We start from the raw sequence: 22,228 nt of genomic DNA on the forward strand, positions 1-22,228 counted from the left end.
GCATTGTTCACAGTGTGCAATGTAGTGTAAAAGAATAGAGCTTTCATTTAAGAATGATCATTGGAGAAGGACACAGGCAGTAGCGCTGTGTTCTCCGTGAAGACAGAGCAGTAGTGATGAAAAGCAATTAGATTCAGTACTCGCTGCTGCAGCTTCAAGAAATAGTCACACCAGAGGCCGGATTTTCCAGTGAGCTTCAGAACCCAGCATCTGATCCAAATGGGGGTCCCGAGCCTGCAATTCCTCACAGTGCACCCTTTTCCTACCAAAGGTTTTCTGATTGGCAGCCTCTGATTTACTTAAGGACTGTGGGTGGGCTCCCATTGCTGCTGGTCCAATCAGTGGGCTGACAGCTCTGAAGCCTCAGTGGCCCCACAGGCAGAGATGTGCATTTCTCTGGAAAAATAATTCTGCTGTACTCAGATGGCCATGAATTTGGAGACTCCGCAGTAGTTTGTGAGTAAATGAAAACCTCAAAACCCTGACTCCAAATTGGTGGCTGACAGTAGTGTCATGATTTATTTTGTTTAGATTAATGTAACCAGTTAGCTTCCACAGAGAAGACTGATAGTGGTGATTATTTTCTACAATGTGTTATGGTCCCTGTAGAGACCGATAACATCTAAAAGGACGCACGACAACGCAGAATCGCAGAGCAGAAAATTATAGCCAAGTTCCGCATACACGAGTACGGCCTCAACCGGGATCTTGGATTCATGTTGCATTACATTCATTCCCCGCCATCTGGCCAGGGCTTGCAAAATTCTACCAATTGTCCTCGCTTGAGACAATTCACACCTCTTTAACCTGGGGTTACCCCTCTCTCTGGCTCTGTAAAGACTTAATTACCTGCAAATGCTCGCATTCAAAGTATCGTCTTGCATCTTTGACTTTGTCGATATAAATGTTTCTGGAACCTACCTCTCCATTCACCTGAGGAAGGAGCAGTGCTCCGAAAGCTAGTGATTTGAAATAAACCTGTTGGACTTTAACCTGGTGTTATAAGACTTCTTAATGTGCTCACCCCAGTCCAACGCCGGCATCTCCACATCATCTAAAAGAAAGGAATCCCCAAATGATCCCTACAGAAATAATTGAACAAATTTAAAGCTTTTACTGTAATAATCTAGCTAAAATTAGCATAATTCAAACATTAACAGGCAAATAGTATTTCAACTAAAATGATAAATTTCACTTCAAATCAGTACCAGAAATACTACAGGCACATATATGGAATCAAGAACAGTCCCAAAGTTCATCTCACCTTTCCAGTTGATTTATACCACTCCATATGCCACTGGTTCAAATCTTCCAATGGCCTTTATCAATCATTCCACTCCATCTGAGTTTTCCAGATATGATTATCATAAGCAAGGAATACTTCAATTAACCCTGTGTCACGAGGTTCTGAGAACCCAAACTCCAGAGACTCCTTTATCCTAATCCTTTCGTAAACCCTATTAAACAGTAGGCAGCTATGGTAAAACTGCCTTTTCCACAGAGAGATGTTCTTCTTTTCCCTGCCCCCTGATGCACGATCAATTGCACAAAGGCAAGGGTTGAATACAACTGAGGCTTTATTGCTCTAAGATGTGTGACCTCCCACAGCAGCTGGCGAAATGGCTGCAGCATGGAGGACACACACATTTATATTCCGCCTACTGGGTGGAGCTAGCAGGCAGGGACTACCGATGTACCTGTAATACAGGTCCTACCATAGATCACCTAATATAGGTGTGATTTACCACACCCCCTTTCCTACTGAACAGAACAGACCCCTTCCTGGGTGAGGTTCACTTCTTCTGCCACAAGAGTTTCCATGTCTTTGACAAAAACCACAAGCTGTAACCTGACTCCCAGTTGTTTGTCCATTTGACATTTTCCTTCTGGCCTCTCCCCTCTATAGCAACTTTGATCACGTGAGCACTTCTCAGAAATGAGGTGCTTGCCAGGAATTAAATTCCCCCTTTCCAACTACCCGTTTCTCTTTGTTTGTAGGGACATTCAAAACATAAGTTTCATGCAAAGTTGAGCATTCATGTCAGACTTTAGAGTATCTCTCATTGCTTCCACATGTTGGTAGGTGCAACGGGACAAATATTAGTTGAAGATTGATCTATAATGTGCATTGTTTTGAAAATAAGTCACCATTAAAAAGAAAAGTTGTGCGTTGACTATGTTTATTTAATTTTAATTTATTTTTAAGTTCTCTTGTTTACTGGGTTTGGGGAGGGGGGGTGAGATACATGCGTTGATACGGTCTTGGGGGTGTTACAATTACTATGGTGTTTTATTGTTGCTTTTCATTGTTTGTTGTTATATTTTCTGTAAAAAATTTCAATAAAAATTATTTATAAAAAAAAAAGTTGTAAAAATAGAAATATGTTCCCTCTATTTTCTGTCCAGCTTCCTGTTTGTGATTGAGCACATGATGCCCCTCTGCATGGTTATATCGTGGGTATATTCAGTGGCCATGATGATTCAGCACATTGTCGCAGAGAAAGAACACAGACTGAAAGAGGTGAGGTTTGACATGGTTGGGAGGATCTTTTCAGGTGTACCTTAATGTAGCTGTAATTCCTTTTGTGGTTTGAAAAAAGAAATCACTGTGTGATCCATTACATCTGTACATATGTGGCATGGTGGTGCCCAGATTACATTGCTTGTCATCACCCTTGACTGTTTCGGAGCAGTTCAATAAAATGGTGGTTGGATTACCTGTGCAAAAATTGTTGTGTTTGGACATTTGAGGCTCTATCTGGCTTTGGATCTTTGCTGTCAGGTATGACAAGAGTAACTTTGGTGGACTTCTGCATTGTCGTGTTCCAGGGGTATTACTGTTATGAAATCCGCTCACCAATGGCGAGAGTTTAATTCTGGATGAACTTCACAATACAGAAAGCAGGAAATGCAGCATTTGTTGATCGAACTGGAGTATTTGTCACTTTAATGAGGAGGGCACTAGGATGAAAGAGGGACTGTGACCTTGACACCAACATATTTAACTTCACAGCCCAAGAACTCCAGATGATCTCTTCCGATTCCTATCTACTTGATAATGGGCTGGCACGGTGGCACAGTGGTTACCAATGCTGCCTCACAGCACCAGGGACCCGGGTTCAATTCCGGCCTTAAGTGCTTGTCTGTGTGGAATTTGCACTTTCTCCCCGTGTCTGTATGGGTTTCCTCCAGGTGCTCCAGTTTCCTCCCACAGTCCAAAGATGTGCAGGTTAGGTGGATTGGCCATGATAAATTGCCTCTTAGTGTCCAAGTATGTGTAGGTTAGTTGGGGTTACGGGGATAGGAAGGGGGAGTGGGCTAGGTAGGGTGCTCTTTCAGAGGGTCAGTGCAGACTCGATGGGCAAAATGATCTCCTTCTGCACTATAGGAATTCTATAAGAAAACCAGGTGCCAAATGCAAATCTGACTCTTTCCCACGGAGACTGAAAAAAGGAACCTCACCAGGGATTTATGCAAGTTTTCTATTTGAGTTCTGCGCCCGAACGTAGACCCAATTCACAACTCCATGGCCTCCACCACTTGAAGGGCAAAAAGGCAGATTCCGAACATACCCCCAGCTGGAACAGGGAACAAACCGCTGCCGTTGGCACCAATCTGATCCACACAGCCCATCCAGCCAACTAGCCCCCAAAGAAGTCAAAGTTGCTGTGGCAACGTACACTTTTACATGCATGTTGTGGATGGTAGAGGCTCCAACTTCTTTCCATTCACATGGCTGACCAGCAAATCTTCCTGCCAACCATTGGGGTATATCTGAATTATTTACAAGTTGATACCCTATCAACCATGTTATGAACATACCTTCTTTGGTCATGAATCCTGGAGTGGGACCTGAACCCAGAGCTTCTGGCTCAGAGACAAGGACTTTACTATTGAGCCACAAGACCTCAATTTAGACGTTCACTTAACTCCAGGGATGACCGATTAAAGGAGGCAATTGCAAACTGTTGTGAAGGTTTAAAAAAAAAAACAACAGGTATTCAACATCCTAAGGGGGCTGGACAGAGTTGTTAGGGAGAAAATGTTGCAATTCATGAAAGGATCAAGAACCACTCGGCACAGATTTAAAGTAATTAATAAAATAACTAATAGTAATATGAGGGCAAACCTGTTCACACAGCGAATGGTTAGCGTCTGGAACGCTGGGGTGGGGTGGAGGCAGATTCCATTGAAGCATTCAGAAGGTGTCATGTGAAAAGGGAGAATGTATAGGGTTAGGGGGAGAAGGCAGCAGGTGAGTTGCTCATTCAGAGAGCCGGTGCAAACACGATGAGCTAAATTACCTCTTTGTGCACCGTACCCATTATGTGATTACACAAGGCAATGGAATTTATGCAGTCTTATTGTCTCCTTCATCATCCCCTTCCCTGTTCATTTCTGCAGTTCAACGCTGTCACCTCAGCTGTTTAACACGCAGGACACATGTGGATATGTATGCCTTCAATGAGCTTTCTGAAGATTAAACAGGCCTTTGTTCCTGAAGTTATTACTGATGCTGAATCAAGTTAATATTTGATTCATAACCTGTTCATGTTTCAGGAAGCGTCTTTTAAAATGAATTTTAAATGATGTCCAACATAGTTTGTCTTCAAATCCTGTAAATCTTAAGAATATGTTTTGCATCTGTTCAACTTGGTTCAATGTAAATGACCCAAAACTCTTATCTACCAATGGATCTCTTTAATCTGGATTCCAAATGCCTGCAATGTCATTTTTCTGTGACCAAATTACGTTCAGATGCTCTATAAAATCCATCAATCACCTTGGACATGTCACTGCACCCAACCAGCCAGTCATGAGGTGCAGCGTGACTACCAAATTTGTCTTGAATTGCCTTAGCTTGATAGCGCTCTTCATTCTGAGTCAGATCATTATGAGTTCAAATCCGACTCCAGTGACTCGAGCATAAAACCCAGGCTGGCACTGCAGTGGAGTACTGAGCAAGTCTGCATTATTGTACAGAATAGCTTTCGGACAAGACGTTAAAGTGAGGCCCCGTCTGCCCCCTCAGGTGGAAGTAAAATATTCCGCGGCAGCATTTTGTCAAAGGAGAGGGATTCTCCCCGGTCTCCATATAAATATTTATCCCTCAATCAACACCTAAACACTGATGAGCTGGTTATTCATTTCATTGCTGTTGATAGGATCTTGTTATGTGTAAATTAGCTGTTGTGCGTCCTACAACAGCGGCTAAAATAAAAAGGACTTAATTACGTGTGGAGCACTTTAGGGCACCCTGAGATTGTGAATGATGCTGTATCAATGCAAGTTTGTTTATAGTTAGGTAACCAAATCAAGAGTCTCGGCTCAGTCCTTTCATTCTCCTTGGTCACGGCATAGAGCATTCCACTTGGAGTACCTCATGCACAGAAATCTATCATACCTGGCTTCAACGCCATTTCCAGCCGCACCATGTGCGAGGATTCCATTTTTCCCTCGGGTTCACCAATTCTGATTCTAGCCAGCCACTGCCTTTTAGTGGTTCGGTTATCAGATGATGAGAAACTAACTGCTGACATTGGCTCCCCATTCAGACCTCAATGCATCACCACTCGGGTCTGTTGCGAACCTGCATATTACTTCTGAGCAAGACTCTGCGTTGTGGGTTCACCATGGTCGTTCTCAGCTCCCGCACAATGTCAACTGTAGACAATCCCAGTTATTCCCAGTCACGGAAATGTGGCTCCTCCTCACTCCTCCAGCAGCAGCCTCCATTTTGATCCAGCAACTCTTTCCGTTACCCCAGTGGAAGGATGGTATTACAGCCACAGTCGATGCATATCCTCCACCAAGCTTTGAGTCTCTATTCCAGTGGTGGGCAACCTGTGGCCCAGGGGCCACATGCAGCCCATCTGGGTTCCCAGTGCGGCCCACGCGACATTTTGTTGACCGTTGCCCATGCGCGGGGTTGCCACATTCCGCTGGTTTTCGTCCGCGTAAGCTATATTCCCACTGGTACGACTGAAGTCATACTCACGTAAAGAAAGGGCAAGTGAAATGAGGTGCGCGTTGACTACCCACAACATTGACTGTGAGAGCCGTGCGCTCCCTCTGCGTCCAAAGCGTAAATATTTCTTTTGTTTTTACCATTTGAAGTTACATTCATACATAGAACATACAGTGCAGAAGGAGGCGATTTGGCCCATTGAGTCTGCACCGACCCACTTAAGCCCTCACTTCCACCCTATCTCCATAACCCAATAACACCTCCTGACCGTTTGTGGACACTAATGGCAATTTAGCATGGCCAATCCACCTAACCCGCACGTCTTTGGACCGTGGGAGGAAACCGGAGCACCCGGAGGAAACCCACGCAGACACGGGGAGAACGTGCAGACTCCGCACTGACAGGGACTTTATAAAGCACTAGTTAGGCCCCATTTAGAATACTGTGAGCAATTTTGGGCCCCACACCTCAGGAAGGACATACTGGCACTGAGTCCAGCGGAGATTCACACGGATGATCCCAGGAATGGTAGGCCTAACATACGATGAGCGTCTGAGGATCGTGGGATTATATTCATTGGAGTTTAGGAGGTTGAGGGGAGATCTAATAGAAACTTACAAGATAATGAATGGCTTGGATAGGATGGACGTAGGGAAGTTGTTTCCATTAGCAGGGGAGACTAGGACGCGGGGGCACAGCCTTAGAATAAAAGGGATTCAATTTAGAACAGAGATGAGGAGAAATTTCTTCAGCCAGAGAGTGGTAGGTCTGTGGAATTCATTGCCACAGAGGGCGGTGGAGGCCGGGACGTTGAGTGTCTTTAAGACAGAAATTGATAAATTCTTGATTTCTCGAGGAATTAAGGGCTATGGGGAGAGAGCGGGTAAATGGAGTTGAAATCAACCATGATTGAATGGTGGAGTGGACTCGATGGGCCGAATGGCCTTACTTCCGCTCCTATGTCTTATGGTCTTATGTGGAGTGGCACACATCAAGCTATAAACCTCTGGCGACAGGTCTAAGTGACCTATTCTGGGAATTACTAGCTATGAAAAGAGATGAAAGTCTGCCTTAATGCACCACTAGGTGTGGGAAGAGAAGCAAAAAACAATTGAAAGACATCATGCATTTTACAGACATTTTGTCTTGTATTTCAAACCTCCAAATCGCACACAATAAATTTTAATTCATTCCTAACAAAATAGAAAGTGGGCCAAAAGTGCAGACGCAGTTGCAACAGTATGTTTTTTTTTTTTAATCTTGTTATTCATGAGCAGCGTCAAGAGAGATCAACTATTTTTATTTATTTTATTTTTTTTAAAACTTGAATCCTTGAAGTAAAAGTGATTACACAACAGCAGCTACAAGAAAATAGCATTTTATTCATGAACAAAAGGCACCAATTTTCATTCCAGTTCCCGTTCCCACGTAGCTGCCAAATGGTGTTACTGCTGTCAGCTTAAAATGGAAATAAGAATTCAGATGTCACCTGAATCTGATGATTTTTTAAAAAAATGCTTATTTAACCATATCATCCGATAATTATTAGCAGCATTTTAATAAAATAGGGGAGGCGGTGGCATAGTGGTATTGTCACTGGATTGATAGTCCAGAAACCCATCTGGTCCACTAATGTCCTTCAGAGAAGGAAATCTGCCTTCCTTACCTGATCCGGCCTACATGTGAAACCAGATCCTCAGCAGTATGGCTGACTCTGACAATGTCCTTTGAAATGACCGAACAGGCCAATTCAGTTCAAGGGCATTTAGGGATGGCCATTAAATGCTGGCCCAGCCAGCGAAGCCAAGATGCCATAAATTAATCAAACAAAAATGTTTTAATAAAAGCGAAATCCAATTAAGAGATGTTTCACTTGTCAATCACACCAGTAAGTTTTCCTAATTAGGCAGAATAGTTTGACTAAACAGATACGTAGGTGTGTCTTAAAGTGATTCTCAGGAAAATGTGTGCTCGGGCCAAATTCAGTCTCAATGTACAGAATGTAGGGAAATGCTGGGCATATTCTTCTTGGTTTGATTTAAGCTTCTTCCCTGTCTCGCACTGTCCCACCTCAGCCAAGAGGGTAGATATAACGTGTCTTTTGTCCTGAACTGCACTGTGTAAGATATTAGGAAGTGACCTATTCAGGGTGGAAAAGGGGATTGTTTTGTTTGTCTTGAAGCTGTTCTCTCACAGGAAGCCCTGCCAACAGGTTAGCTTGTACCTCACTCCCTCATTTGCATTCACAAGTAGTTAGCATCATCGAATGGTACGACTCAGGAAGAGGCCATTCAGCCCATCATGCCAGAGTCAGCTCTTTGGAAGAGCTATCCAGCAGCTGTACATTGTTTTTTACATAATATTCCTTCTCCATAAAAGAATTCATGGGTTGTGCTTTGCTGTCATGCTAAATGCCATAATGAACAGCAGCCTCGTTGAGCAATTGTGCCTTGCAATAGATGATAGCTTTTCTTCAGTGCAAGCTGAGTCCCTCTGGAATGATAACACAACATTCTACTATTGAAGATGAAAAGCAGAGCCAAAAATATTGAACATCTGAATAAAACTAGAAAATTACTGGAAAAGCACAGCAGGTGGAAGAGAGAAGAAGCGAGTTTTTGAGGACTGCCAACCATCTTGACGTGGATCATTTAACCCATCCTTTTCTTTCTGCCGTTAATTGACCAGTTGTGCCTTTCCAACATTTTTACTCAATTCTGCTGCTGGAGCTGCTCATCTGCGTTAACCATGTGAGATTCATAGGCAATCCTAACCTGCGTCCGCACAAATCATGGCAGACGAGGATATTTGATGAGCTAAATGGAAAGTTAAAACATTTCCAGTGTGAGACTGTGATCAGCCACAACAGACCATGGGATGCATTGTGACTTTAATGCACAACTCACAAATAGAAAGGAGGCATCATGGTGATGCACTCCACTACACCTGATATAATCATCTGGCGAAACCACCTGAACATAAAATCATAATCGTTACTCTATTTCTACGTCAGCCAAATTGCTCAATTTGTGAAAGACCGAAATGCAAACCATTTTATGAGGAAGCCTTTCCTTTGTAAGTCACTCAAAAAGCACCTTGCAATGCTGTTCGATAAAAATTGCAGACTTCGTATTAATGAGGCTATGGCTACACCATTTTAGCCACGTTCACTAACTTTAGTAGAAGACATCCTTGTTTTTAAATTCATTTACGAGATGTGGGCGTCGCTGGTTTGGCCAGCATTTATTGCTCATCCCTAGTTGCCCTTCAGAAGGTGGTTGTAAGCTGCCTCCTTGAACCACTGCAGTCCGTGGGGTGTAGGTACACCCACTGTGCTGTTAGGGAGGGAGTTCCAGGATTTCATCCCAGCGACAGCAAAGGAGCGGCGATATATTTCCAAGTCAGGGTAGTTGGTGACTTGGAGGGGATCCTCCAAGTGGTGGGGTTCCCAGCTATCTGCTGCTCTTATCCTTCTAGATGGTAGTGGTCGTTGGAAGATGTTTTCTAAGGAAACTTTGTGAGTTACTGCAGTGCATCTTGTAGATGGTACACATGGCTGCCACTGTTCGGCGGTGGTGGAGGGTTTGAATGTTTGTGGAAGGAGGAGCAATCAAGTGGGCTGCTTTGTCCTGGATGGTGTCAAGCTTCTTGAGTGTTGTTGGAGCTGCCCTCATCCAGGCAAGTGGAGAGTATTGCACTCCTGACTTGTGCCTTGTAGATGTTGGACAGGTTTTAGCGGGTCAGGAGATGAGTTACTCGCCGCAGGATTCCTTGCCTTTGACCTGCCCTGGTAGCCACAGTGTTAATATGGCTAGTCCAGTTCAGTTTCTGATCAATGTTGTAACCCTCAGGATGTTGATTGTGCGGGATTCAGCGATGGTAATGGCATTGAATGTCAAAGAGCGATGGTAAGATTCCCTCTTGTAGGAGATGGTAATTGCCTGGCACTTGTGTGGCGCGAATATAACTTGACATTTATCAGCCCAATCCTGGATATTGTCCAAGTCTTGCTGCATTTGGATATGGACTGCTTCATTATCTGAGGAGTCGCGAATGGTGGTGAACATTGTGCAATTATCAACAAACACCCTCACTTCTGACCTTATGATGGAAGAGAGGTCATTGATGAAGCAGCTGAAGATGATTGGGCCTAGGACACCACCCTGAGGAACTCCTGCAGTGATGTTTTGGAGCTGAGATGATTGTCTTCCAACCACCACAACAATTTTCCTTTGTGCCAGGTGTGACTCCAACAGCGGACAGTTTTCCCTTTGTTTCCTATTGACTACAGTTTAGCTAGGCTTCCTTGATGCCATACATGGTCAAATACTGTCTTGATGTCAAGGGCAGTCACTCCCACCTCATCTCTGGAACTCACTCTTTTGTCCATGTTTGAACCAAGGCTGTAATGAGGTCAGGAGCTGAGTGACCCTGGAGGAACCCAAACTGAGCATCACTGAGCAGGTTATTGCCGAGTAAGTGCCATTTGATAGCACTGTTGATGACTCCTATCGTTTTGCTGATGATGGACAATAGACTGATAGGGCAGTAATTGGCTGGGTTGGATTTGCCTTGTTCCTTGTGTACAGGATACACCTGAGAAATTTTCCACATTGCCGGATAGATGCCAGTGTTGTAGCTGTAATGAAAGAGCTTGACTAGGGGTGCGGCATGTTCTGGAACACGTCTTCAATACTATTGCCGGAATATTATCAGGACCCTTAGCCTTTGCAGTATCCAGTGCCTTCAGTCGTTTCTTGATACCATATGGAGTGAATCGTATTGGCTAAAGACTGACATTTGTGGTGCTGGGGACCTCTGGAGGAGACCAAGATGGATCATCCACTCGGCACGTCTGCCTGAAGATCGTTGCCAATGCCTCAGCCTCGTCCTTTGCACATATCTGCTGGGCTTCTCTATCATTGAGGAGGGGGATGTTTGTGGAGCCTCCTCCTCCAGTGAACTGTTTAATTGTCTACCACCATTAATGGCTGGATGTGGCAGGACTTCAGAGCTTAGATCTGATGTGTTTGTTGTGGAATCACTTAGTTCTGTCTATTACTTGCTGCTTATGCCGTTGACACACAAGTAGTCCTGTAGCTTCACCAGGTTAACACCAAATTTTTTGGTATGGCTGATGTTGCTTCCAGCATGCTCTCCTGCACTCTTTATTGAACCAAGGTTGATCCTCTGGCCTGGTGGTAATGGTAGAGTGGGGGAATACCAATCCATGAGGTTGCAGATTGTGGTTGAATAGAATTCTGTTGCTGCTGATGGCCCACAGCACCTCATGGATACCCAGTTTTGAGTTGGTGGATCTGTTCAAAATCTCCCATTTAGCACGGTGGTAGTGCCACACAACACGATGGAAGACATCCTCGATGTGAAGAAGGAACTTTGTCTCCACAAGGACTGTGCGATGGTACCTTCTACTGATACTGTCATGGACAGAAGCATCTGCAGCAGGCAAATTGGTGAGGATGAGGTCAAGTATGTTTTTCCCTCTTGTTGGTTCCTTCACCACCTACTGCAGTCCCAGTTTAACATCTATGTCCTTTAGGACCTGGCTAGCTCAGTCTGTGGTGGTACTACCGAGCCACTCTTGGTGATGGACATTGAAATCCCCCACCCAGAGCATATTCTGTGCTCTTGCCACCCTCAGTGCTTCTTCCAAGTGGTGTTCAACATGGAGTAGTACTGATTCTTCAGCTGATGTTGGCCGGTATATGGTAATCAGCAGGAGGTTTAACCTGAAATTATCAGACTTCATGGGGTCCAGAGTCGATGTTGAGGATTCCCAGAGCAACTCCCTCCCGACTGTATACCACTGTGCCGCCACCTTTGCTGGGTCTGTCCTGCCGATGAGACAGGACATAGACAGGAATTGTGATGGTGCTGTCTGGGATATTGTCTGCAAGGTATGATGCTGTGAGTATTGTTATGTTCTGTGTTATGGCCATTATATAGATGTACACAGAACATCTAGTTCCTTGACTAATAGGATACTTTACTAACAGAATGAACACGTGGAAAGATAACTAACAAACTACGATATAAATGGTAATGAAATAAATGAATTCAGTGAATTCTCCTGGAGCTACTTCCAGTGCGATTATCCTCTTGTACGACTTACTGCCAATTGCCGGGTATCTCGAGTCACATGGTAGATCTCTATCGCCACCAGCTGTTTGGAGGTCATGTAGATAACTATATACATTAATGGATAACTATATGCATTAGTGTGCACAGCCATACCAACATAAGTATGACTATGTCAAGCTGCTGCTTAACTAGTCTGTGAGACAGCTCTCCCAACTTTGACACAAGCCCCCAGATGTTAGTACGGTGGACTTTGCGAGGTCGACAGGGCTGGATTTGCCGTTGTCGTTTCTGCTGCCTGGTTCGATGCCGGGTGGTCAATCCGATTTCATTACTTATTTTTGTGTTTTCGTAGCGGTTGAATACAACCGAGTGGCTTGCTAGGCTATTTCAAAGGGCATTTAAGAGTCAACCACATCCTATGGGTCTGGAGTCACATATAGGTCAGACCAGGTAGAGATGGCAGATTTCCTTCCCTAATGGACATTAGTGAACCAAATGGGTTTTTACGACAAGCGGCAATAGTCATCATTAGACATTTAATTCCAGATATTTAATTGAGTTTAAATTTCACACCTGCTGCGTGGGATTCGAACCCGGGTCACCAGATCATTACCCTGGGTTTCTGGATTACTCGTCCAGTGACAATAGCAGGCCACCGCCTCCCCCAAACACTTACACAACATAGTTAAATGTACTTCTTCAGAATTTACTTAAATATCTATCCTCATTTAGTAGCAAAGGAATTTAAGGCACTCATGGCAATTAAAAAGCACCCAAATAAAATAATCTTTATTTGTGTTACATTAACACTGCAAAGACGTTGCTGTGAAAATCCCCTAGTCGCCACACTCTGGCGTCTGTTCGGGTACACTGAGGGAGAATTCAGGATGCCCAAATCATCTAACAAGCATGTCTTTCGGGACTTGTGGGTGGAAGCCGGAGTGCCCGGAGGAAACCCACGCAGACAAGGGGAGAGCGTGCAGACTCCGCACAGACAGTGACCCAAGCTGTGAATTGAACCCAGGTCCCTGGTGCTGCTAAGCAACAGTGCTAACCACTATGCTACCATGCTGCCCACAATACCAAAAGACCAAACTTTAAATGCACATTGATGCGTTGTGCAAACATCAGTATTAAGATAACTTAATGAACAGTGGTGACTCTTACTTGTTTTTGATTTACTGGTAACAAATAGAATTAGCCGCATCTAGATTTTTGATCAGCTATATGTGGCTGGTGACTAATATATTAGATAAAACTGTTACAGAGAAACTCTTGCATATGAATGTTGGTATTAGTGAGGAGCTGGTGAGTATTTAAAATTTAGTCTGCCCTGTAGATAAATTGATGTGAACAATCTGCTATCTTCCAATTACATACCTTCTCCTCCAGGTCATGAAGATGATGGGGTTGAACAATGCAGTCCACTGGGTGGCCTGGTTCATCACAGGCTTTGTGCAGCTCTCCATCTCTGTAACTGCACTGACGGGTATCCTGAAGTATGGCAAAGTCCTGATGCACAGCGATCCCTTTATAATCTGGCTGTTCCTCACAATCTATGGCATAGCCACCATCATGTTCTGGTGAGTACATTAAATACAGTTAAGAATCATAGAATTTACAGTGCAGAAGGAGGCCATTTGACCCATCGAGTCTGCACCCACCCTTGGAAAGAGCATCCTATTTATACTTAAGCCCACACCTCCACCCTAATCCCGTTACCCAGTAACCTCACCTAACCTTTGGACACTATGGGGAAATTTAGCATGGCCAAACCACCGAACCTGCACATCTTTGGACTGTGGGAGGAAACCGGAGCACCCGGAGGAAATCCATGCAGACACGGGAAGAAAGTGCAAACTCCACACAGTCACCCGAGGCCGGAATTGAACCCGGGAATCTGGAGCTGTGAGGCAGCAGTGCTAACGACTGTGCCACCATGCCGCCCGATGACTCTGTGACCTAGAATTGCCAAACGTTTAGTTGAAAATGTGGAACTTAACGGCACTAACTCTAAATAGAGCACAGATGATGATTTCTTTTTATCGATTGTAAATATATAATCTTGAATTACGAATTGATCCTCCTCTTACTGTCTGCCATGGGCGTATTGGAAGGATTAGCAGATTGATTATCCTCCTTTTGTACCCAACAAGTCTTACAGCAGGATATTTACCCAGAGCTCCTGGCTCAGAGGCAAGGTGCTGTTTACCCAGACATAAGACCTACCTTCAACTAGTGGCTTTAACCCAATTACCAATCTTTTCTATCAGATAATCATTGGAACAGGAGCAGATCATTCAGCCTTTGAGCCTGCTCCACATTCGGGCCAATCATGGCTGATACACATCTCAACTCCACTTTCTCGATCTTTGCTACTATCGCTAACCTATTATGATCCCATAACAGACCCTAACAGTAGCTACAATATTGGACAGAAACCCAACCAATAGTTTAGTTTATTTGTAAGACTGTGTGGAAATGAAGATTCACTCCAGGAGTGGTTAAATGAAGAAATAGGGCATTGGTATTTTTAAAACAAAACTTAATACAGAATTAACTTTTTTAACTTCACATCCGAAGAGAACAGCTTACAATTCCCCTTTAAACACTACTACTCAGTTTTCCATTAAAGGACAAGAAAGGAAACATATAGCTCTCAATCTATTTTACTGTGGGCAACTTGGGGACTCAACATCAGGCAGATCAGAATTCAACTCCTCTCTCTCCCAAAGTTTCTCCCCCAAAAAACTGACTCTCAAAAGTTTTTCAAAATGTCTCTCTGCATTCCTTGGCTCCATCCAACACTGACCTCATCTCCCCAAGCTGAAAAACAAACTATCTCTACAGGCTGCAAACCATATTAACTCGTCAGGGACTTTCCCAGTTGAACCACAGTCCATTAGTCCAGGCTGAAAAACACATTCCTTTGTCAATTTCACCTTCTGACTGCTAAAAGCACCCAGGCCCTGCAAAACAGAATTATTAAAAAAAACATGACCACTGCAGTCAAACACACTATAACTCCAGGCTATTAACCCTTAAATTGCCCTAGACTTAGAATCCAGTATTCCTAAAGTTTTCTAGTCATCACATACTGCAGTCTTGAAAGCTCTAATTGTCCCAATAATCAAAGCCTGTAAAAGAGAATGAATTTTGAAAAAAATGCATCCTGATTTTCCTCCTGAATGTCCCAGCTCCAATTTTAAATTCAGTTATTTATCTCTCAATTGTTTATAAACCAGAGAATATAAATCATGAAACATTTGGTGGCATGAGATGCTGTTGATTACCAAGCAACAAACTGCTACATTAAAATAACTGATGCTGAATTACTGAAGAAGTCTGTGATGATAACAGAACTTGATGCGAGTAGATGGTGAACTGTAGTCAAGTGGATCGAGCTTCTCCCTTCCTAATGCCCTGAAAAATCTCAATTGGCAGATCTTAGCCATGATTAATTACATTCCATTCTCGTGCCTGAACTTCCCATCTTGGTATACTGAATTATTGTCTTAATCCCTGTCCTCTACAACCGTATTGCTTTTCTTTTTCCTGCGGTAAGCGCTGGCGATAATGCTGAAATGGGGAAGTCACCATGTGGGGATTTGTGGCCATGCACTCTAACATGACCTGTTGATGTTATAATGCATTGTTTTACTTGGGTCTCATTAGTGCATCTTTACCGTGTAACCTAGAAACGATATTTAACATTTATACTTTGAGAATGCCATTCTTTATTGTTCATTCTCAGTCAATGATCTATAGTTTCATTAGTAGCAAGGTACCAAACCTGAGTGAATGAGCATGGTGGCAAATGTCAGCGATATATTTTCTTGGGTGTCGGGATAGTAGCTTAACACAGCTTTATGCTTGCATAATGCCTTTACATTTTCCAGCAGGGATGATTATGAACACTGGGGTGAGACACCTGAGCTGATGGTTTCCGCACTTATCGGAAGCCCAGAGATACTGAGGCTTATTGCCTTACGAGGTCTCCATTGCTCATACCAGCCATGCTTGCAGGGGACAACTGTTTATATCGGCAATGATGAGTGACTATCAGTCAATCACAAGGCAGTTACAAAGCACCACTCACAGTGAAGAACAGCAGCTGTGAAGGAAGCCTTGCGCATTCTTTCAGCTCTTTGTAGCTCATTAAGATGCAGTTGGCTTGGCTGCCCAATTCCTCACTGGCGTTCACTGCTTGAGAATTGGCTGCTGGATGTTGGCCTTGAATCAGTGAGAACATAAGAACTAGGAGCAGGAGTAGGCCATCTGGCCCCTCGAGCCTGCTCCGCCATTCAATTAGATCATGGCTGATCTTTTGTGGACTCAGCTCCACTTTCCGGCCCGAACACCATAACCCTTAATCCCTTTATTCTTCAAAAAACTATCAATCTTTACCTTAAAAACATGTAATGAAGGAGCCTCAACTGCTTCACTGGGCAAGGAATTCCATAGATTCACAACCCTTTGGGTGAAGAAGTTCCTCCTAAACTCAGTCCTAAATCTACTTCCCCTTATTTTGAGGCTATGTCCCCTAGTTCTGCTGTCACCCGCCAGTGGAAACAACCTACCCGCATCTATCCTATCTATTCCCTTCATAATTTTTAATGTTTCTATAAGATCCCCCCTCATCCTTCTAAATTCCAACGAGTATAGTCCCAGTCTCCTCAACCTCTCCTCATAATCCAACCCCTTCAGCTCTGGGATTAACCTAGTGAATCTCCTCTGCACACCCTCCAGCGCCAGTACGTCCTTTCTCAAGTAAGGAGACCAAAACTGAACACAATACTCCAGGTGTGGCCGCACTAACACCGTATACAATTGCAACATAACCTCCCTAGTCTTAAACTCCATCCCTCTAGCAATGAAGGACAAAATTCCATTTGCCTTCTTAATCACCTGTTGCACTTGTAAACCAGCCTTCTGTGACTCATGCACTAGCACACCCAAGTCTCTCTGAACTGCGGTATGCTTTAATATTTTATCGTTTAAATAATAATCCCGTTTACTGTTATTCCTACCAAAATGGATAACCTCACATTTGTCAACATTGTATTCCATCTGCCAGACCCTAGCCCATTCACTTAACCTATCCAAATCCCTCTGCAGACTTCCAGTATCCTCTGCACTTTTTGCTTTACCACTCATCTTAGTGTCATCTGCAAACTTGGACACATTGCCCTTGGTCCCCAACTCCAAATCATCTATGTAAATTGTGAACAAAAGTGAGGTGCAGCCTCTACTCAAAGTAAGTTACTCCCGTCCTCATACAAACTGTGTTAACACTCTTACGTCAAATTAAATAGGTGGGCATGCACCCCACCCCACCCCTTCCATCCACTTCCCACTTTTGTGGTGTTCCATAGGCCAGACGAACAATAGCTTAGCACTGGAAAATGTCTTTTACCCAGCATGGGTGGTGCTGGTTACCTAAGAGTTCCGTATTTTCTTTTTTGTTTCATTTAAAAATTATTTTTCCAATTGGCGTGTCCAATCCACCTACGCTCTAAATCTTTGGGTTGTGGGGGTGAGACCCATGCAGACACTGGGAGAATATGCAAACTCCACATGGACAGTGACCCGGGGCCGGGATCGAAGACATGTCCACAGCGCCGCGAAGCAGCAGTGCTAACCACTGCGCCGCCGTGCCGCCCACGAGTTCTACATATTCAACCAATCGGAAAAGCCCTGGGTGATCTCATGGTGATGCGGGCGTCGAGGCCCCTCGAGAGCTGGGGGCACGTGCGCATCGAGGGAGCGGTGCCGAGGGAACACCGTGTTCAGCACACTGGGCAGCTGAGAGTGGAGCGAGGGCAGGCCATGGGCAACAACTGCCTGCGTGCTTGACAATTTATAGCGGTTGTGTGAGAGTGGGACGGACGGGGAACAAGTGTTAGCGCCAGCTTCTGAGGGATGAGAGGCATCTCCAGTCAAAAAGCACACACCCAACAGGTGTTCCAGTTAGTCGAGAACTCCAGCTGGCAGAGTGCCTGATGACAGAACGTTTATTCTATTACCACACTGGCCATTGCATTCACCCACGCTGCACAGCTTCTTAGTGGATAACTGGAACAAGTCCGTCTTCTTGTGAGATAACATGGAAATCTGGGCTCATAACCTCAGTTGCACTGACTTCTTCCTTGAACTCTTGCAGTTTCCTGATCTCTGTGGTCTACTCCAAGGCGAAGCTAGCCTCGGCGTGCGGTGGGATCATTTATTTCCTCAGCTATGTTCCATACATGTACGTGGCGATCCGCGAGGAGGTGGCTCATGATCGGATCACCGCATTCGAGAAGTGCATTGCGGTATGGTATTTTTTTTTTAACTAATGAGATTAATCATTTTTTTCAATGTTGTGCAAAATGAGTTTTACAAGAACGAGGAGAGAAAATGCGAGGGAACCTCAGCAGGTCTGGCAGCTTGCATGGAGAGAGAAGCAGAGTTAACGTTTCAAGTCCAGCGTGAATCAAGAGTCATACGGTCTCCAACCGTTAACTCTGTTTCTCTCTCGGCAGAAGCTGCCAGACCTGCTGAGTTTATCCAGTATTTTCTGTTTTTAATTTCAGATTTTCAGCATCTGCAGCATTTTGTTTTTTATTTTACAAGAATGAAGCGTGTTCTGAAACTGGGTTAAATCTTTAACCCGACAAAATTCCAGTGATCCGTGACCCTCTTTCCACAAATGCAGGTTGAAACTCGGTCATTGCTGAAAGTCATCTGATTATGGCATCTGTATTTCAGCCTGGTGCACTGGCATTTAGGCTTTTAATCCCATGCAGAATTATTATTGCACTAAAGGTTCATTAGGATTGAGAGCCAGCGAAATGAGAGCGTTAAAGATTATTATTATTACGTTCTCCTTTAGGTTAGATTCAACTCCGATAGATATTGGTGCCTTCTCAGCTGGCTGAATTGGTCCAGCATGAGGGATTTGGACCCTGTGGATGAGATTGTAATTGGTGCAAGTCAAGACTTGGTGACAGGCTGCACAATTCAACATTAAGTTAAATGTTGCATTTGGAAGAAGCCACAAAAGAGCGGCACTGTGGTTAACGCTGCTGCCTCACAGCGCCTGGGACCGGGTTTGATTCCAGCCTTGGGTGTCTGTGTGGAGTTTGCACGTTCTCCCCGCGGCTGCATGGGTTTCCTTTGGGTTCTTCGGTTTCCTCCCACAGTCCAAAGATGTGCCGGTTAGGTGGATTGGCCGTGCTGAGTTCCCCTTTAGTGTCCGGGGATGTGCAGGTTGCGAGGATAGGGAAGGGGAATGGTAGGGTGCAGACTTGATGGGACTCCTTCTGCACTGTTGGAATTCTGTGGTTCTAATAATGGCCTGAAAGATGTATCTAAATCAAAGCTATTCAAATCCCTCAGCCCAGACGACATATTGAACAGCTGCCCATAGTGAAATATAACTTGTCCAAAAAAGAAACAAAGTTCTTTGAGGGAAGTGTTAAAAGTGTTGGAGGGCTATTGACAGTGGCTTTTCCCCAATCAGTCTTTGTTGCAGCTGTGCTAAATCTCGATTTAACGGCAACAAAAGTCCACTTTTGGGCACGTTTAGTGGGGTGTTTTGCAGTGGCTGTCGCAGCTAGAAACACTCTGCTATCCAACGGCAGTTTGATGGAAAACGCCCCATCAAGGCTGCCCTTGCTTCATTTCCTGCACTGACAAGCTCAGCTCACCAGTGTAGGAAGAGTACTAGCAGATCAGGCCACCATTTCTAAAGGCATACCGAACCGGGTCCCCACTGCACTCAACTTGCCTCTTTCATGATCCTAGAGCTCCCCATCTCTTGAGGGCAAGGCGTCCTAGCCCGACCTCTGTCATGGGCAAATTGGCACTGCCACCTTGGCAGTCCTGCCAGCCTAGCAGTGTCACTCAGGCACTGCCAGAATTCCAGACAGGCAGTGCCAAGGTGCCCAGGTGCCAGCGCGATTGCCAGGGTACCACCCTGCCCAGAGCCCCACACCTGGGCTCTCCAATGGCCTGGGAGACCCCCCTAACTTAAATTGTGTCTTGGGCAGCTGCAACAAAGACTCATTGGGTAAAGGCTACCGTGTATAGCTCCCCCAGGTGCTATTACGACCGGTCCACATATGTGTGGATCAGTGCTAAACAGCGCCTGGTCAAGGCCTCGCTGGGGAGGCCCTTAGCTCCCAGAACCCGGGAGAATACAGCGCAGATATATTAAAAATAGTATGCTGATCAGGATCATGCCCAGTGAGGGCAAGATCCAGATTGTGACATGTCACGAGATTTAACAAAATCTCGCAACGCATTTTGAGCATCGCAAAAACACAATTTCTAAATCTGCTGATGTCTGCAAGTTGCGGGAGATGTCAATACTGAGGAGAACTGCGACAATTTAGAGGAGGGCATTAATAAACTTGAAGAATTAGAAAATAATTGGCAAATGGAGTTTAACACAGATAAATGTGAGGTAGTACATTTTGGTAGGAAGAAGAGGAGGTCATTTATTACCTGGAAGGTGTAAATCTAAGTGGGGTGGTGATACAAAGGGATATCGGAGTACAAATACGTCAGTCATTAAAAGTTGCGTCACTAATCAGCAAGGCCATAGAAAAAAGGCAAATCAAGCGCTCGGCTTTATTTCTATAGGGAATGTATTGAAAAGAAGGGAAGTGATGCTGAAGTTTAAAATTAAAACAGGTGTGTTATGCATGGCCTCAATTTCACCTCTCTGAGTCCCTCCCCTAGTCCCCTTTTACTGTGCATGCTAGTTGGAGTCATACATGGCACGATGGTGGTTATTGTTGGAGGTCAATCATCTCAGAACCAGGACATCACTGCAGGAGTTCCTCAGTGTAGTGTCCTAGGCCCATCCATGTTCAGCTGCTTCATCAATGACCATCCATCCATCATAGAACATAGAACATACAATGCAGAAGGAGACCATTCGGCCCATCGAGTCTTCACCGACCCACTTCAGCCCTTACTTCCACCCTATCCCCGTAACCCAATAACCCCTCCTGACCTTTTTGGTCACTAAGGGCAATTTATCGTGGCCAGTCCACCTAACCTGCACGTCTTTGTACTGTGGATGGAAACCAGAGCACCCGGAGGAAACCCATGCAGACACAGGGAGAACGTGCAGACTCTGTACAGACAGTGATCCAGCGGGGAATCAAACCTGGGACCCTGGAGCTGTGAAGCCACAGTGCTATCCACTTGTGCTACCCCAAAGGTCAGAAGTGAGACTGTTTGTTGATAATGCTCAGCACCATTTGCGACTCCTCAGATACAGGAAGCAGCCCATGTCCAAATGCAGCAAGACTTGGACAATATCCAGACTTGTGCTGATCAGTGGCAAGTACCATTCATGCCAGGCAATGACCATCATCTCTTAACATTCAATGGCATTTACTATTGCTAAATACCCCACTATCAACATCCTGGACTTTACTGTTGATCAAAAACTGAACTGGAATAGCCATATAAATACTGTGACTACAAGAACAGATCAGAGATTGGGAATCCTACTGCGAATAACTCACCGCCTGACTCCCCAAAACTGACTCTAATCCACAAGGCACTTCTCAGGAGTGTGATGGAATATTTCCCACTTGCCAGGATCAGTGCAGCTCCAACAACACTCCAGAAATTCAACATCATCCAGGACAAAGCAACCAACTTGATTGGCACCCCTTCCACAAACATCAACTCATTCCACCATTGGCAAACAGTCGCAGCAGTACCATCTATGAGATGCACTGCAGGAACTCACCAAGGTCAGACGGAAAGAGTGAAACAACCCATACTTAAAAACGTCTCCATAAGACATAAGAGCAGAATTAGGCCACTCGGACCATTGAATCTGCCCCACCATTCAATCATGGCTGATGTTTTTCTCATCCCCTTTCTCCTGCCTTCTCCCCATAACGCCTGATCCCCTCATGAATCAAGAACCTATCTATCTCTGTCTTAAGGATACTCGGTGATTTGGCCTCCGCAGCCTTCGGCGACAAAGAGTTCCACAGATTCAGCACCCTCTGGCTGAAGTCTCAGCAAGCATGGCAACACACTCTCTTAGAAACACCCTTCTTGGTTTGCTCAGAATTATAGGATCACTTATACTCTGTGACTAATCACCTTGCGTATGGTATTAAAATATGTGTATAATAGTATACA

General features: G+C 44.6%; 1 protein-coding gene across 3 annotated transcripts in view; it reads left to right on the forward strand.

Moving 5' to 3' along the window:
* abca2 (ATP-binding cassette, sub-family A (ABC1), member 2) overlaps nucleotides 1-22,228 on the forward strand; it is a 577,021-nt gene that overhangs the window by 380,837 nt on the left and 173,956 nt on the right. For all 3 annotated transcript variants that reach the window (XM_038782183.1, XM_038782184.1, XM_038782185.1), the window contains 3 exons: nucleotides 2,407-2,521; nucleotides 13,463-13,653; nucleotides 18,234-18,384. In XM_038782183.1, the coding sequence (XP_038638111.1) occupies nucleotides 2,407-2,521; nucleotides 13,463-13,653; nucleotides 18,234-18,384 (457 nt within the window). The remainder of the gene's footprint in view (nucleotides 1-2,406; nucleotides 2,522-13,462; nucleotides 13,654-18,233; nucleotides 18,385-22,228) is intronic.

Source organism: Scyliorhinus canicula, chromosome 21 (genome assembly GCF_902713615.1).
Source record: "Scyliorhinus canicula chromosome 21, sScyCan1.1, whole genome shotgun sequence".
NCBI classification, from domain to species: domain Eukaryota; kingdom Metazoa; phylum Chordata; class Chondrichthyes; order Carcharhiniformes; family Scyliorhinidae; genus Scyliorhinus; species Scyliorhinus canicula.